The following is a 13,315-nucleotide window of genomic DNA, read 5'->3' as shown; positions in this document are numbered from 1 at the left end:
TTTATAAAATAAATATTACCACATAATTCTTGAGAGAATGGGTTCCTCCATCGCCCCAAGAATTGGGTTTAGCTCATCATTAGGAAAACACGCTCAAAAGTTGATTTCATTGCTCAAATGGTGTTTACAAATGATGAAATGAGAGAAACAATGATAACCGGGTTTGTAACAATTATATGTGTTACAAACAAAAAAGAACGATAGAAGTGTATTGTCGTTGATTCTCGACCCGCGGCTGTGTTCGTTTCCACTGTCGAAAAACGACTGTCTTGGATGGTATGTTCTTCGCGTTCTTCAGATGAGCAGCAGCAGAAAAATATATGGAATTTGATTTTCTCGACTCTGTGATGCTCTATAATCTCTCAAACTCTCCGTAAACCTTCTATGATATTCCAACACCTATTTATAACCCAGCAACAGCAAAATCTCACGTAATAACTTCATATAATTCTCCATTATTCTTCACGGCCAGTTTAGGAAATAATTCAGATTTTTGATCTCTACACGCATTCTGAAGCTTCCAAATTGCCAGATTTAACTCCTTCACACTCCAAATAGTTGTTAGGGTCTTTCAAACACGTGCAAACTCCTCTGCTGCTCGCACAAATCTCGTGATATCCTCTTCCGAGAATAAATTCCCCTGTTTTCTTCTCGTGAATTATCTAGCCAAATTTAGCCAATTAAATCACTCATGATAGTTTTGTTGGGATATATCAAACTACCCAACAAATTTCAGCCCTTTAATCGACCCAGAACTCCTTCAAATATCGATCGAAAAATCACGCAGTTCTGTTTTTATTTTCTCGCCAAAACTCAGTTTTGAAATGTTGAAGATGAAGTGCCCCTATCCTGTTCTGGGGTGCGAATAGCAGATGGGTGCTGAGGAAAAATTTGGGTGCTGAGGATAAATTTGGGTTATACATAACCTCGGGTGCTCTTTAGCCAAATCTGAGGTCTGTATAGCAAATGTCCTCCAGGGGTCCAAATAGCACTTTTTGAGCAACTTTTTCCACACAAGTGCATTTCTCCAAAAACACCTACACAAACATAAAAACACCATATTAAGTACAAAATCAAGGACTAGCAATAGAGACACTGAGGAAAATTCAGACACTGAGGAAAATTCAGACACAGAAATGTGTCTATCAGATGCAGATGCTAAATTTGAAATCCATAATGTATTGGATTTGATGCGGATGAGGTGAAAACTGATCCATGCCAACCCATGTTCTCCCCGACTATATCACAGGGCCACATGCTACAATAATGCAAGTAGCTGGATTTTTTTTTTTAAGAAAAAAGGGTAGAGTTACCTCATTACATTGATATTAAAGTTCCGTAATGTTGCATGTTCAGATAATTTAATAAATCCCATATGCTATGATCAATCCAGCAATGCATAATTATAAAATATAGATAGTTTTACTGCCCGCATTATGTTTATTGTGTTAACTAGAGCGAAATCCTGCGCTATAAAATTCATTTCAAACTTCTTTGTGTTTCCAAAATCTTCACTGATCAGATATCTTTGTTTGCGACCTTCCACATACATTCCCACCAGGAAAACTAGAGTCGGTTCCGAATCACTCCTAAAGGAAATTTTGTGTCCACTCCAACATGTTGCCCATTGGAAAGCTGCTTCCGCTCCAACCCTTTCTAGATCTTCTAAAATTGTACTGTCAGTAGAGAAGCCTCTTGCTTCTCTAACTGCACCTGTATGATCAACCATAATTAGTCCAATGCCTATTTTAGAGTTAGAGTCTGTCATAATCAGAGCAATATGAATTTTCAGTGTCATGTCATTGCTTACTGATTCTGCAGGGTACTTTTTAATCTGCATAACAACATCATTCATAGAGTTATAATAGAGATCTTCCATTATGTTATGACCTGGTTTGTTTATAGTATTGTAGCTATTTATGAATGTAATGATATTATTTGCAGTTATTACACTATTTTGTCTTTCCTTTTTAAAGAACACATCACACCTTACTTTCCATATAAACCCGATTATGATACTACAAAGAACATTCCAATCTATATCATAAGTTCCTCTATTAGTGTTTTCAAAACAGTTGGATAACCATTCATGAAAAGAGGTTGTACCATTTCTAATGAATTCCATAACAAAATTGAATTGCATCCAAACCTGAGTTGCATAGTTGCAGAGCATCAATAAGTGATTTGGAGTTTCTTTCTTTCGTTACATAACTTACACTTAGTATCAATGTCAGGAAAGACAACTGCCACTCTCATGCTATTAGGAAGGATAAAGTGGGTTGCCTTCTAAATAAAAAGCTTAACAACTGGTGATATCTTCATTTTCCATATTTTATTCCATTTAGGCTCAGCATTTCCATTCGAGTTTATGTGGTTATACAAAGATTTTACAGAGAATGTACCTTTTTTGTTTAAGTTCCATCTTGGGGTATCCATTTTTTCTTCAGTTGGTATTTTAATTTCTCTGACTTGTTCTATTATTTAGTTAACATCCGGCAAGTTTATCAAGATCCAAAGTTTTTTGGTTTGTTATTAGATCACTTACTTTACTAAGACCCTCAGTAGTAGTAAGGTTTCTATGAAGGGGTGTTTGAGTCCCTGGAATCCAACAATCCTGCCAAATGTCAATATTTCTTCCATTACCTAATCCCCAAAGACAACATTTTTTTATTTGTTCAATCCCTGATAACATCCCTTTCCATAGCCAACTATCAGTCTTTTTTGGTTTACAGTTTATATGGAATCCAACAATCCTGCCAAAGGTCACAATTTGGGTAGTATTTTACTTTCATTATAGTGGCACAAAGGGAATCAGGTTTCTGATTAACATTCCATCCCATCCTAGCTATCATAGCTATGTTAAATTTTCTTACATTTTTTATACCCAGTCCTCTTTCTTCAAAAGTTTTACATATAGAGGGTCAGTTTTTTAAACAAACTCCATTTTTCCCATTTTTGTTTAAACCCTTTTCATTTTTTCCCAAACAGTAATTTCTCTAAAGTTTTGTTATTTGATCATATATTTTTACTGGGATTTTAAAATAATTCATTTGATACACATAGACAGACGAAGCTACATTTTTTTATCATGACAGTTTTTCCCGCATTGTTTAAATTAATACCATTCCACCCTGTCATTCTATTTCTTAAGATTTCTAGTAAGGGTTCAAAGCACTGTATTTTAGACCTGTTAGTGAACAAAGGGGCTCCTAGATACTTGTCAGTTAAGGGTATTAGTTGTAACACCTAGGATTTCTTTAACTCTTTTTCGAGTACTAGTTTCAGTTTTTTTGGTAAAAAACACTCCAGACTTACTCAAGTTAATGAGTTGACCCGAAGCTAAGCCGAAACTATTGAACAAGATTACCAGATTTTGACAGGAATTGTCAGTAACCTTGCAGAGGACTAGGCAGTCGTCAACGAAGAGGAGGTGGCTTAATGAAGAGCCTTATGAACCAGTTTTATGCCTTCGATCAGGCCAGAGTTTTATGCCTTTGATCAGGAAAGTAGCTGGATCTGGTCTCTAAATTACCCCCAGTTATCTATACTTACATTCGTTTCTGTTTCTGTGGCACGAACCAACAATCAGATTTGGAAATATTATACTATACCCATCGGTTCTTGTTCTAAAGAATCTAAAAAACTAATTTGAAATTGAAGCTTGCATCGGTTTCAAAGCACGTACTAAAAGTGTTGCATCACTATAAGAGAAACACTGGCACCACAAAACATGGGATTCTACTCTAGGGACTTGTACCAGTGAATCACACAGCACGTTTGCACGCCATTGATCAATGAGTATCACGGCAGAATTAAAACACAACCAACCTCTCCGTCCGTGCAACCCCTTTACTCTATAGTATTTGGCAACAACCGTCTGGTTTAGGCTCTCATAAGAACTCAACAATTAGTTTTTGAGTTGTTATAAGTAAAGATCACCTGCACTGCCGGTATAATTATTTTGGAATTCACCAAATCCCATCTGTAAGAGCTAGCACTATGGTGGAGGGTATCCCTTTTCTATCCCTCAAATGTAGGAAGGGATGGTTCATGGAAGGCAAGCTTGCTATGGTGGCGTATCATCCCTTCCCTACACTACACGGCTACTGAATAGCCGTATCAATAGTGTCATACGACAACTGAGTAGCCGTATAAGTCAACTCGTTGACTTGACCAATACGACAACTCAGTAGCCGTTTCATTGGTTATAGTCATCAGAAACCCGTTCGGGCTCCCCATTTCTTCTCCTCTATTTTTCTCCTCTCCACACCCCATTTCAATTTGAAGACCCTCTGGTGCGATTCAAGAGCTAAGATTCAATGGGTTTGTTCCTTGGTATACGGTGAAGCATTTGCCCATTTCAATTTCGTGTTTCATCAATTAAATCTTCCAAGGTGAGTGTTTTAAATTTTAGGGTTTAAGTTTAATTTCAGTTTGATTATGATTAAATTGGAGATGTTAGGTTAATTAAAAAGCTTCCTTGTATGTTGTTTGATCGTTTGGCACATTGTTGATTGAATTTATGGCATATTGTTGATTGAATCAAAGTGGTTGTTGTTTATGAATGATTTTTGATATGTATATGGTATTGTTTTTGATGATTTTTGATTGATGGATGATTAAATGAATAGGTATTATGTCTAGGGCATATTGTTAGTGGAGACATTGTATTTGGATAGATAATTTTAGAATAAAATGGATTAGATTATTATTTTATTCTTGTTTGATACATTATTTTGTACAATATATATGCATATACACTGTAGAATTTTAGAATAAAATGGATTGTTTTGCGATGATTTTGTGTCCATGTGTGTTATAGATGTACTCCGCTGATTTTCAATGAATTATAAATGAAACAATTCTGGTTTCTTCTAAAGAACATAGTGATCATAAACTGAAAATCCCAATCTCGACGGATGAGAAGCAGTTAGCTCTTCAACATCGAAGTAGTGTAAGCCAACTTCATGAAATGTATACCGACGTTTGTAAATTTCCACATGCTAGACAACTTGTAGAAGACTGTGGGTTTTGTTCAATTTTCAAGATACATTATCTGAAATTAAAAGACAACTGCCTAACTACTGGTACATTTGAAAGGTGGTGGAATAACACCAATATATTTCACTTCCCTAGTTTTGAAATTGGGTTTACCCCATTAGACTTCACTCAAATTACCGGAATTCCAATTGGGCGAGGTTATCGCATAACATTGGAAGAAATTACTATGGACCGACTGCATGAGATTGATCCCCAAACCGTAGATTGTTTTCTCCTATATATTAACGCTTCGTCTACAACAAGAAGAAAGAAGGGAGATGATGCAATGGTGTTTCATGGAATAGAAGAAGTTAGACAAGAAAACATTGTCTAGTTGAGAGGTAAAATTCTGGAAAGAGGCAAGGCGATCAAGAAGAGTTTGATTAAAACATTTCTGGATCATAGACTCGGCTTAGATAACACTGTTCTTGAACAGGAGCAAATTGCAAGATGGTTTCTGCTTTGGTGTTTTGGGAATGTCCTTTTCCCAAACAAGAACAATGTTGTTGAGATTAAATAGCTTAGTATAATGATGGATTTAGATGTGTTGAGGCATCATGATTGTGGTTTGGCTTTGTACGGTAGTATTCTATGGGGCTTGAGTACTGGAGTAACGTGCAACAAGCCTGACTTGATGTTCTTTTCGTATCCATTGATGGTAAAAATTCATACCCACTTGTAATCTTACTTTCCTTACTTATTTTTAATATGTGACTGTATAATGCAAATAATTAGTTGTTAATAATAACTAATATTGTTGCAGCCTTGGTTTTGGGCATATTTTCGATGTTTATTTCCCTATACAAAGGCGGAGAATGAAAATATGGATATGTGGCCGGCGGGTAGGTTATATGATGGATACCAAAGAGAAAGTAAAAGAGGCGGACAGAATGATACAGGTAGCCATTCACTGATTCAGGTGCGTTACCAGATTGATAACTTTTCATTTGATTCTGTAGTATGGTCGCCATGGGAGGATAGTGAATGGAATACTAACCCCGAGTTGGAAGAGGCTAAACAAATGTCTGTAAAACGGAAGGTCTTTTACGATCCATTTGGTCACAATGTCTTGTACCTGGGAGAACGGTGTCTCAAACAAGTTCTTGGTATGACAGTAATACCGCGCAATCCTCCTGATTTAATAGTACAAATCAACAATGACTATTTGTACACCAACAACCAACTTAATTCCTTGGATTATGTTGAAGTACCTGATCATGAGTATAAGTTGTGGTGGAAGGAGAAGTCTGTTGGTAAGTACTCAGGTGCAATTGTACATGAAGCAAACGGATATTTGTATGGTACGCAAGATAACGATGCTTATGTTCGCACACCAGCACCACAACGAAAAAGCAGATACACTCAAGATTTGGTGCCCGTCGATCGTCATCTCTTCCCATATCCAACAAATTTTTTTACAGCTCGAGTATACGGCCCTAATTTTGAAGCGGTTCATATTCCTATTGGAATGGAGAATCTGGGGGAGTATCCACAACCCAATTATAATGTCAATATGGGTTCAGCTGTGAGTATCATACGTCCATTATTTCTTACATATTGTACTTGTTGATTTGTAGGATTTTAACTCATGTCAGTGTTCGTTGTATACAGGAGATGTGGAAACCGGCATATATGGAGTCGCAACAACAACTCAAAGCTCAACAACACATCTTTTACGACATCACAAAGGAACTGCAATACAAAATCAAATACGGTCGAGATTACTATCAGATATGTGTGCGAGATTATGTAGCACCACATATAGGTGAGTCTTCTACACCGGGCCAGTCTCGTGATTCGGGTCAGTCGACGGGTTCTTTTGTTCCAAACAGTCAAGAAGACTACCATCCTCATCATTCTTCGGAGCCACTCAATTAAAGTACAACCACGTACCAACATCAGGGTTCTGAAAATTATCCATGGTTTGAGTCCTGAAAATGATCCATGGGTTGAAATGTTAATGGCTAGTTTTTTTTTACTTTTTAACAGATATGTTTATATCTAAATGGACTTCTCATTTTCACTATATAATGACTATTTTTTTTCTTTATTTGTACTGGTAATATTTACTGTATAACGGTATTATTTTTTTTTTTGAATTGTGTATCCTCTCATCATATCTCTATATATAGCAAACCAGTTTCCCAAGGGAAGCTATCCAAACATTCTATCATATTTGTGTTTTAGAAAGATGAGATTCAACAAAGAAGAAGATGTTGCTCTTACGCAAGCATGGATAGAACCAAAAAAAAATTTTGACAACAGAGTTCAGAACACTAGCACCCAATTATGGAGTAATGTTTTTGAATTTTTTGATAACATGTCCGGAAATCCAAATGCAAGAGTTAGAGCAGGTCTTAGAGTAAGGTGGAGAAAGATCAACAAGGACATCATCACTTTTGTCACGATTCATGCGGAAGTTAACATACGTAATCCTGGGATGTCATATGAACAAAGGGTAAGAAATTATTAACAAATTTCTCTTATTTCCTAAAATTATAACTATTTTAAGCTAACTTTATTTTTTAAAATTTCAGAAAATTGCTGCTCGTTTGGACTATCTTAACCAGACAGGTGACAACTTTCCGCATGATGAATGTTATCAGCTATTGAAAGCAGCTTTTGATACCTACAATCCCGACGAAATGTAGCATTATCACCTAGATGTTCCTGCATCATATATTGATCAAGTCTTCGGAATAACAATCATGAACAATGATTAAATATGAATGTTCTATCTTATATTTATGTAATTTTATGTCTTTGTGTCTGTGTTCCTGCATCATATGTTGATCAAGTCTTCGGAATAACAATCCTGAAAAATGGTTGAATGTGAATGTTTCATCTTATATTTATGTAATCTTTTATCTTTAAGTGTTCTTGCAATTTATATAAGATCTGATTTTTATGTTTTATTTTTTATTTAATTAAAGTTTAACATAAATAAAACTGAGATTCCACCAAATAGACAACAAGTTCATAACTATTGAATAAAAAACCAAATCACTTGTCGTAGTATTCGCCATTGCACTTAGCACGTGCAACAAGCCTTTAAACCCCTAGGTGACCCTATTGGACGAGTTATAGTCTCGTGAGGGTTTACACAGAGATTTACCCACAAAATCTACACAAACATTTATTATACTTTCATTCTTCACTGGATGAAGCAGATGAATTATCCGGCGATTGATACTCTGGAATTTTGGATACCATGAAATTATAGCTTTCATCAAATGTGAATGCTTCACCCTTTTCCTCAAAATAACGCGCTTTAACGACTTCGTGCTACAATAACACAAGGCAATATACTTACTGTTGTAATTTAAAATCAATCAATTTAGCTTCGGACGAAACCAATTCTAAAATACTTACAAATTGTTGAGGGGGCATCCTAATATGGCTTGCATTGAAGATCCGTTGTTGAATAGCTATAAAATCGCAAACTTCTTTCTGGATAATCTGGTACCTATCATGAATTTTTTGAACACTTCTTCTCTTTGGATTCCCAAAATCTTGTCTATATTGGTTATATATCTTCGCCCAAAAAGTTTCTGCCTCTGGCATTACAGGGGAGAGATCGGCTACTCGAGTTTCTTTGTACCATGCTTTGATTATTGCCAAATCTTCAATTGAATCAAATGATCCCATGGATGTGTTCGTATTAACAGCTATGAGAGGTATTGAAATATGTGAGAAGCTCTGCAAAGTGTATAAAAATAGGTGCTTCTTGTTTGAAGATAGATAACACAATTTATAATATCCTTCAAAATAAACTTTATAAAGTAGACGTTATAAAGTAGCCGTTGCAAATTAGCCGTTACAAAGTAGTCGTTAAAAAATATTTGTTGCAATATAGTCGTTTGAAAATAGCCGTTATAAAGTAGCCGTTGCGATATAGTCATTTGAAGCCAGTCTTGTGAGGGTTTACAGGAGATGTACCCAAAAAATCTTAAACAACAACCACATATACTATTCGTCCGGACCGTCTTCTGGAGGACCGCCGAGATTCATTTCCGGATTGTAAAAATCCCAGTGAGACAGGTTAGCTTTAAAGATTAAGTAGCACTCAAAACATGTAAATTCTGTACGAGTATCTAGTTGATACACAAATTTGGCCATTTCCTCCTATGCAAAACAAACATAAATCAATAGGTTAGTGTGTATAAGTGAACAACATTTCAAATATCATAACCATTATTGATGACCTACAGTAATCACAATTGTCATGTGTTGTGGGGCGCAACCATGAATCCTTTTCTGAATTGCAACATACTTACGAACCATTATATCAATGCGAGATAGACGTTGTTGAACTTGTCTTCTTGTTCGGTTATTGACGTTTCCAAACGCTTGTACAAAGCCTCGAACACCAGCGTTCATTGCTCATGGGCTGAGAGGTTTTGAATATCTTCGGTAGGAAGAGTAGTAGCAGTTACAAAGGTTGTGGTTATTGCAACATCTTCTTCGATGGTATACCCAACCATTACCATGTTATCTATTAAAACCAAAAATAATGAGACACAAATGATACTAATGCCAATTATTTTGGATTGTTTGTGTTGATGAACTTTCTGTCAATTTATAATATGCATTCAAAGTGGCCGTTACAGAACTAGACGTTGGAAACTAGCCGTTACTAAAGATCCGTCGTTATAAAAAAATAGAATTCAAATTGTCGCAGTTAGAAATATATAAATTAATGTTACTGCAAAGGAAATTACATTACCGGAACTGAAACACGGTTTGACTTAAAAGAAAAAAATCATTTAAACTAAGCTATTAAAAAAAGAAATTGGTGTTCCCTTGCCTCTCCATCTGCCTGGCCAATATGGCATTCTGTTTTAATTCAAAGTACTTTTTTGCATTTGGAGTCATCTTTTCGAGATCCAATAGTATTGTTTCCCTTTCTTCTTTCTCTCGAGCAGCTTCAATTTGTTGTTGTGTTGTCTCTAGCAACTTTTCCATAATTTGGTTTTGTTGTTCCTGACGAGGTGCGACTGTCATTCGTGATTCTTTTAGAAAATCAACAAGTTTACTGCCCGTGTCGCTCATCTGGGAGTCTTGAGAGGAAGGTGTGGCAGGTTTGCTTGACCCATCGACTTCTTTATTAGTAAGGGCTCTTTTCGCTGCTCTAGAAGTGCATTTATCTCTTGTAAATCCACCTGACGACGTTCCCGTTATTGTACTTGGGTTCGTACCAGGGGTATATCCTAAAGGAATAGGGATACCGCTAGGGACATTATAAAGAGTTTGAAATTGATTTGCAAATGGAGTCTCGATGAATTGGCTTGTACTTGGATTCTGGGAAAATGGGTTTGGAGAACTAAACGTATTAGAGAAATTTCCATGAACTTGAGATGACATAGGATTAGAATCTTGGTCCATATCTTCAGCTACACCCACTTGAACATCTCGAACATCTTTAAGCAGTTCATACTCGACATCTCACTCAATTTTTTTTTGTATGTTTCAAAATGTAAGCTTTTCGCAATTAAAATCTACAACAATGTAAATAAACCATAAATAAGATACGCATAAATTAAACTATTTAGAATCCACATATACAACGACTATAATGAAACGTAGTTAAGTAACATACCCGGTTGATAGAGTCCAAGCCCGGATTACTTATATTAGCTCTTGCAACACAATTGGAAAACTTATCCACTTCAATCTTGATTTTGCTAAACCGATTACGAACGCTTTTCACAGTACGTTCTTGTCTATTTCCACCACAAGTTTCCAGAATTTTTTTAAAAAGGATTTCCCAAAACTCTTCCTTGTCTTCATAATTGTTATAACCGAGACCAATGTACTCAGTAAGAATGTGATGATCTTCCAAACTACTAAATCTCTTTCTAATTTTCCTTTTTTGCGTCTGAGTCTCCGACATTATTGAGCAAAACAAAATTTATATGTAAACAAAAAATAAATTGGAGAGATTGATGTAAGAAGAAGAAATTTGTAGTGAAGAAATCAATTGATGTAAAAGAAGAAGAAATTGATTTTGTGTGGTTTGAGTAGAGAATTAAAGTGGTATTTATAGAGGATTTTGAAAAAATGACCGTTGGGATCTGACGGTGGAGAAGATAGAGCCGTTATTAATGATGGATGGTTAGGATCGGGTGTCAGAGAGATGTAAACAACAAAGGTCAAGCAAATAAAATTTCTGAAACGGCTACTGAGTAGCCGTATCAACGGTAATACGGCTACTCAGTATCCGTAAAACAGAATTTCACACGGCAACTGACTAGCGGGATTTCTCTTCCCTACAAGCGGGATCAGATGTGATCCTCCATATAGAGAAGGGGAGAAATATCCCTCATGTAGGAATTTGGAAGGACCATAATGGTTGCCAATTTGTTTTTTTTAAGGGAAATTGAGGGATAGAACCCCTACATAGTGCTAGCTCTAAACTGATTACAACTTCCGTAATACAGTTAATAAACATTTTAAACTAATTTATATGGTGTAGAATACCCTCAAAAACCGTATCAAAACTAAATACAAAATCTTCACTACCACCAGATTCTAGGAACCTGTACCGGTGAAACACACCACAAATTCCTAAGTCAATACGTGTATGGCAGCTCATTTGGTTTGCACCGAATTGTTGGGAATTCCAAACTCGGTTTTTCTCCCAGATTCATCTATAGCTAGTCAAACTCAACCAGGAACTAGTGAACCAAAATACGAATATATTCTTAACTTCAATGTAAAATTTTCCCTTGAATTCTAATCCAGTTTTTTCAATTTAAATAAACAACAATATCTCATAGCAAATGAGCATATAAATATTCATCCTTTTTTTCACAAAAAAAGAAAGAAAAAGAAAATTAAATTTGATTCAACAAAGGCAACCCACTCCAGGATCATTTTAGCAGAAACTACTCCCACCAATCACCGAGCTGCTAACATTTGCCATTGAAGGAATTTCAAAATGCCAAAGTCTACCAACAGCTTTAACCAAATACTTCTTGCACAAAAACTCCATTGCAAACATTTTCTCAACTTTCCGATCCACATCATGTAAAAACACATGAGTCACACCTGGTCCTTTCCGGTTCCTAGCCATAACAGCAGCTGACCAAATCGCTCCCATACGACCCGGTGCTTCAGCGAACCAACCTCTTGGCGCATCGATCATAATCAAATCCCATTCTTTATCATAAACCTCATCAGGCATATTGGTAAGTGCTAATTTACACTCCGTGTTGCCGTTAACGTAAGCGTTCGCCGGTAAACAACTCGGGACGTTCCGATACGATTTGATTAAATCATCAGCTTCTTGTAACTGAGTACGATAAGTAACAGTATGAGCATGTAAAAAAGATGCATCTTTCAACACGGTTTGCACCCATTTTGGATCTTCTTCGAGAAACAGCGTCGTACCTCTTGGATTAAAAGCTGCCCACATTTGCGAATCGAAACCGAGACCAAATACTAAGAAATTACACGGAGATAAGAGCTGGAGAACATCGAATGATACTCTGATTTCTTGATTTGATTGCTGTGGTGTGATTTTTGATGTTGCGTAATGAAGTATAGCGTTTAATTGATTTGTTGTTGGATTTGAATCAACAACTCTTGTACAGAGTAATGGATTGTAGTTAGATCTGTTGAATGTGCTGATTATGATTGAACCCGCTATTAATCCTGCTAAACCCACAATTATAAACCATAATTTCTCTGGTATCACATTCCTATACTTCATTTTCTAAATAAATCTCGACTGGGTTTTTCAAGGTTTTCTTCTTGAGATTTAATTTGAGAAATGTTTAGGGTTTTGGTTGTGTTTTGTGATTTGTGTGTCTCTCGGATACAGAGAGATGAGATTTGGAATGAGAACAGGGGATGAGATTATAGAGAGATTTTATTTTGTGTGGACGAAAATAGCCTTGTGGGAGATTAAACGTGAATTATTTGTGAGACACGATAACCACGCCCATTTGCATTAATGTTATGTTATCCTGGAGATCTAGAAATTAATGGGAATTTTGATAAAGTGACCCAGTTTTGAATTAGGTTAAAAAAAGTGTCTCTGTTTTTTTTTTGCACTTTTCTAAACTGTCCCGTTTTTTTCAAATAACGCTTTCCATTCCGTTAAAAGCAAGGTGACAGTTATCTCACCTGTTAAAAAGTCATATTTTTTTGATTTTTATTGAAGTATTATCCACAATATTAAATGGAGTTAAGTCGATTCATTATCCAACGGGCATTATCCAATATTATGCTTCACAAAAAACTGATTTTTCTAGTTCTAGAAGATCTGAAA

At 36.0% G+C, this 13,315-nt stretch overlaps 1 protein-coding gene across 1 annotated transcript; it reads right to left on the bottom strand.

Moving 5' to 3' along the window:
- Positions 1–11,721: 11,721 nt before the first annotated feature.
- On the bottom strand, positions 11,722–12,890 carry LOC113271618 (probable methyltransferase At1g27930). The gene has a single exon (XM_026521511.1). It carries the CDS (start codon positions 12,752–12,754, stop codon positions 11,918–11,920), a length of 837 nt encoding a protein of 278 aa, XP_026377296.1. The 5' UTR covers positions 12,755–12,890; the 3' UTR covers positions 11,722–11,917.
- Between the last annotated feature and the right edge of the window lie 425 nt (positions 12,891–13,315).

This window comes from Papaver somniferum, chromosome 4, assembly GCF_003573695.1.
Source record: "Papaver somniferum cultivar HN1 chromosome 4, ASM357369v1, whole genome shotgun sequence".
Lineage (NCBI taxonomy): Eukaryota > Viridiplantae > Streptophyta > Magnoliopsida > Ranunculales > Papaveraceae > Papaver > Papaver somniferum.
This window is presented reverse-complemented; position numbering and strand designations above follow the sequence as displayed.

Coding starts and splice junctions, on each gene's coding strand:
- LOC113271618 (XM_026521511.1), bottom strand. CDS start 12,754: ATGAAGTATAGGAATGTGATACCAGAGAAATTATGGTTTATAATTGTG.